Raw genomic sequence first — 5,559 nt, 5'->3', positions numbered from 1 at the left:
TTTTTTGGTTTTTCTCCGGTACCGGGAACCGAACTCACGACCTTGCGCTTGCCAGGCAGGCGCTTTTGCCGCTGAGCTAAGTCCCCAGCCCCTATCTATGTTTTTAAAGCCAGATCTCATCATCATCTAAATCAGACTGGTCTTGAATTCATTATATAGCCCAGGCCTGGCATCAAACTTGCAATCCAACTGTCTCAGCCTCCCAAGTACTGGGATTACTGGTATACATCGCCATGCCTGGTTATTGGAATATATATTATTATTACCTGTGGTCATTAAAACTGATTCCTTCAGTCTGACTTTGTATCTTTGTATACAAAGAAACTTTGTATCCTTTGTGTTCCTTCTGCCTATCTCTCTCCTTGCCTCCCCTCTGGTCCCTTCTTGCAGTTTTAATCCATGCTAATTTAACTGACCATTATATTTAATTATCTATATATGGTATCTGTCTGTCTTATTTATATTTTTATCATTATATCTAATTACAGTATCTATCTTTACTGTCTGTCTATCTGCCTATCTGTCTGTCTGTCTATCTGTCTGTCTATCTGTCTGTCTATTTGTATTTTAGTACTGGGGATTGAACTCAGGGAACCGCTACCACAGAGCTACATTGCTAGCCCTTTTTTGTTTTTTGCGACAGGGATTTGGTAAATTATTCAGGTTGGCCTTGAACTTGCCGGTCTCAGCTTCTCAAGTACCTGGGATTATTGGCTTGTGGTACCATTCCTGGTTTGGCCTACTAGTCTTATATACATTTTTTTGGGCACATGCAGGGATATATATGTGTGCACATGTGTGCGTGTGTGTATCTATTTACACACATGTATTTATAAGTATGTATTTGATTATATTACATGAATCTACAAATAAAAATTTTCATCATATGTTTTGGTAGGAAATCTGAACTATGATTTGTTTAGTAGTGCCTGTATTACAAAAAGCACATTAAAGTTTTGTAGAAGTTTTTATTTATTTAGTTATATTTTTTATTTCCCTTCATAGAAGAATTCAGTTGTTTGTAGAATATGGATATTTTCCCCTTAACTCGTTTCCTTCTAAAATAATACAAAAACTAAATTCCTTTCCCATCTGCTGATTATAGGAACATTCTCTGAAGAAAAAGAAGAAAAAAGATAAGCATTCAAAAAAAGTAAAGAAAGAGAAGAAAAAAAAGAGCAAGAAACAGAAATATGAGAAAAGTGAATCAACTGATAGTTCATCAGTAAGTACTAAAACTAACCAATATAGATAAGCCGTGAATAGAGAAAATTTTATTTAAAAGAATAATTTATGATAACTTCAAATATATGAGAACCTAAAAAATATATTGCTAGTTAATGAAATTGTTTGGGACACATATACTTGAAGATGTCCAGGAAATACTGGAAATGTAGATTTTGAGTTGCAGTAAGAGCGTAGAGATATGATTTGGGAGTCATTACTAATTGGAGCCATTAAATGGATGAGATGCCTGGGGATGCTGGAAAAAAAACATGAACATCAACACCGAACTCCCTCAGGGAAAGTAAAGAAAGCTGAGTAAAAATAGTTAGAAAATTAGCAGAAGCAGGAAAGAGCAGTTTGGTGAAAATGAACTTTCAAGACATTTGAGAATCTGTTATCTTGTTTGTGTTTTCATAGAAGAAGTTAAATTTAAGTCTTTAACATAAGCTCTGTTTGTATACTTTTGAGTTAAAAGAGAGTACAGGATTCATTGTTATCTTTAGTCATTTCTAGGCTGCAAGGCCCCACAGAAGAAAAGACAGCAGATCAAACCTTTATACTTGTTTACAGGAGCAAAGGTTATACTTGCAGAGTGGTGAGCTAGAGATGTTTAGGGAAATTGGTCTCCCATGTATGATCTTTATGGGATTGTTTGCTCAGGTGAATCACCATAGTGCAACGTTTTAGCCATAGTTTTAGAAACTATGTTTTTAGCAGTATACTGTCAAAGATAAACACGCTAGATATTAGTTAAATCAGTGAAAACAGATTTGATTTAACAATTACAGTAGGGAAAATAGCTGCAATTCATTCCAATTTGTGCAGACATGATTTGAGATTTTTAAAAGAATGAGGGAAAAAAAGGGAGCAAGGAAAAAAAAAGGGAGCAAGGGCTTAGTAGAGTCAGAAAAGTACAAAAATGTGTGAGATTGCTCAGTGTAATTTTGGCTTTTTAAAATACCAAGTGTTTTAGTTTATCATGCTGTCCATTTTATTTGAGCCATCTTTCATTTTTCCTGCAGTGTTTTGAAACTTTCAGTGTAGAGGTCTTACATATGCTTTATTACTTTTTCCCTATTTTTCTGGGAATATTATTGTAGATGCAACTTTTAAAAAAAATTATTTTCTGTGTTTGTAACTAGTATCTAAATATGATTACCTTTTGTATATTAAGGTTTTGTCTTTTCACTTTGTTAAATTCACAGATACTATTATTAGTAGGTTCTTAGGTAGATTTCTCGGTACTTGATTATGTTATGTGTGAATAAAGACAGTTTTACTTTTTTCTTTCTCATCTATGTCTTTTATTTCATTTGTTCATTTTTTGTTGCCTCTATCAGTAGCTAGGACTATTGATACGTTGAATACAAATGATCAGAGTACATGGACATCATGGCCTTACCCCCTGTCTTAGGGGTAAAGCATTTAGGCTTTCACCTTTAATCATGATGTTTCCTGTGAGGTGTCTTCTCTTACGGTGCTGGGATTGAACCCAGAGCCTTGCCCATGCTAAGCAATGCTGTGCCCCTGAGATACAACCTCTGCTTGAGCTGTAGTATTTTCACATAATGCCTTTTCAGATTGAGGAAACTCTTTTACTTCTAGATTTCTGTCATTTGGTATCTTTAATGAATATTGAATTTTACTACATTTTCAATGTACCAGCTGATACGATCATATTTTTTTTCTTTGTTCTGTTAATATGGAGAAATACATAGATTTGATTTCTCAGTGTTGTACCAGCCTGTATTCCTGGGAGAAACACATTTGGTCATAGGTATATGTACAGGGCTGGGGATTTAGCTCAGCGGCACAGTGCCTGCCTGGCAAGCTCAAGGTCATGAGTTCGATTCCCAGTACTGGAGGAAGGGGGAATATATATATATAGTATCTATATATCTATATAAAGACATAAACTATATTATATATTGCAAATATATAATACAAATTTATAACATTCAGTATAGAACTTAATATAATATAAATTAGTTAAATATGAAATATATTTTCATATACAGTCATGAACTCTTGAAGTTTGGGTCAGGGATGAACCACATACAAATGGCAGTACCATAAGATCGTGTTGCCTAATGACATCATAAGCGTCTTAATTTATGTAAGTGTATCCTATGATGTATACACAGTGACAAAAATCACCTAATGACACATCTCTTGGAATATGTCCCTGTCTTAAAGCAGTGAATAACTCTATGATTTATATACTACATATATTGGTAGATTTGATTTGCTAACATTTTCTTGCAGATTTTTGTATCTGTGTTTAGGAGGAATGCTGGGATTTTAGTACAAGGGCAATACTTACCTCTTACATGAATTAAAAAGTATTCCTCCTCTTTTGTCAGAGTTTGTGCCTTAGCATTGTTTCTGCCTTAAATGTTTACTAAAGTGCAACAGTGAAGTCCTGGAGTCTTCTTTGTGCAGTGGTTTTTAACAACAAATTTAATTCTTTAATAGCTGTATTACATTTTTTTATTAAATATTGAGTTACAGTAACTTGGGTTTTTAAAGGAATTTACTTTGTCTAAATATTCTTCTTTTCAATGCCTTTAAGAGCTGTAGTAGTATCTCTTTTATTCCTCAGTTGGATCATTTCTATTTTCTCTTTGTTACCTTGGTCAGTCTAGCTTGAAGTTAATCAATCTTGCCAGTATTTTAAAACTTACATTTCAGTTTTGTTGATTTTTTAATTTTTTATTTCACTGATTTCATTTATCTTTATTATTTCTTTCCTAATCCTCATTTTATGTTTAATTTGCTTTTCTTTTCCTAGCTTTCTGAGGAGATACCTAGGTCATTGATTCAAATCTTTCTTTTCTAATAAATACTTAATGTTTAACTTTTCCCCTTTGCACTACTGATTCATTTTGATGGGTTATATTTTTATTATTATCTTATTTAAAAATCTGAAAATTTACTTTTTTTTAGCTCATGGATTATATGTAAGTGAATTTTTGAATTTGCAGATATTTGTATATTTTACCAGTTATATTTTGTTACTTAATTTGGGCATGCTGTAGTGGCCTATGCCCATAATCTCACCACTTTGGATGCTGATTTAATTCCATTATTATTACAGAACGTACCTTTTATATAATTTTAATTTAAAAATGATGGAGACTTACTGTATGACCTATCTTATGATTTCTTTTGGTGGAAACACTATGTGTACTTGAGAGTAATATGTATTCTGCTATTGTTAGGTGTTATGTTTTATAAATGTCAGTTAGGAAAAATTCGTTAATAGTGTTTAGTCTCCAGCATTCTTACCTTGTGTTTATCTGTTCTGTCAGTTACTGAAAGAGCAGTTTTGCAAGCTCTACCTGCAGTTGTTGATTTGTCTATTTTGGCTTTCCTTTTTTTTTTTTAAGTTTTGCCTTTTGTATTTTAAAGCTTTATTAAGTATATATGTGTACGTTTTGGATTATTCTCTCTTGGTGAATTGACTGATTTATGAAATGTTCTTTATTTCTTTTGGTGGTACTCTTGTCTCAAGTCTGCCTTGTTTTGTATTGTTCTTTCTTATTATTTGTTTTTTCATGGTGCCTCTCTTTATTCTTTTAGTTTTAATATGTATGTTTCTTTTATTTTGAAAGTGTATTTCTTATAGACAGGATATATTTGGAACTTTGTATTTAGCCTATCAGTTTCTTCCCCTTTATTATTTTTTAAATTTTTTTCTGGTACTGGGAACCGAACTCATGACCTCACACTTGCCAGGCAGGCGCTGTGCTGCTGAGCTAAATCCCCCACTCCAGTTTCTTCCCCTTTAATTAGAAGGTCTTTTGCAGTATCTAATGTGGTAGCTCTGTATGGATTTTAAGTTTTTAATTAAGATTCATTAAGATTATATGTATAAGGAAGGATGAATAGAGATAAAACTGAATTGATAGGGCCTTGTAAACCAAAGCCTTTGACTATATTCAATAGGGAATGTATCAGCTAATTTGCTGCATTTGTTAGAAAGTCTCATAGTAGTCACTGGTTAAACAACGTAGTTTTATTTTTTTGTTATGGTTTGTGTGTAGCCATCTCCTCAAATCCTCGTGTGGTCATGGGGATTTTTCAGAGGTGGCTGAATCTAGAGAGCGTGATACTGGGATTGAGGATGTGTGATTGGTAAATCAGTTCAGTGATTGGTTTGGCATAGTTCTGGCTGAGATTAAGGGTGTGAGAGCTACACCCACCCTAGGGCAGGTAGCCTGCACACACTATAAGGGACCGAAACAGTCCTGTCTTCTCTCTCTCTCTCTCCCTCCCTCTCTCTCCCTCTCTCTCCCTCCCTCCCCTTCCCTCTCCCTCCGTCCCCTTCCC

At 33.9% G+C, this 5,559-nt stretch overlaps 1 protein-coding gene across 1 annotated transcript in view; it reads left to right on the top strand.

Annotated features, from left to right (window-relative positions):
• Cwf19l2 (CWF19-like 2, cell cycle control (S. pombe)) overlaps positions 1 to 5,559 on the top strand; it is a 102,269-nt gene that overhangs the window by 3,196 nt on the left and 93,514 nt on the right. Inside the window, exon 3 of the mRNA XM_005378021.2 lies at positions 1,106 to 1,225. Coding sequence (XP_005378078.1) covers positions 1,106 to 1,225 — 120 coding nt within the window. The remainder of the gene's footprint in view (positions 1 to 1,105; positions 1,226 to 5,559) is intronic.

Source organism: Chinchilla lanigera, unplaced genomic scaffold (genome assembly GCF_000276665.1).
Source record: "Chinchilla lanigera isolate Chin_1 unplaced genomic scaffold, ChiLan1.0 scaffold00011, whole genome shotgun sequence".
NCBI lineage: Eukaryota > Metazoa > Chordata > Mammalia > Rodentia > Chinchillidae > Chinchilla > Chinchilla lanigera.
Note: the sequence above shows the minus strand (reverse complement) of the source record. Positions and strands in the feature narration are given on the sequence as shown.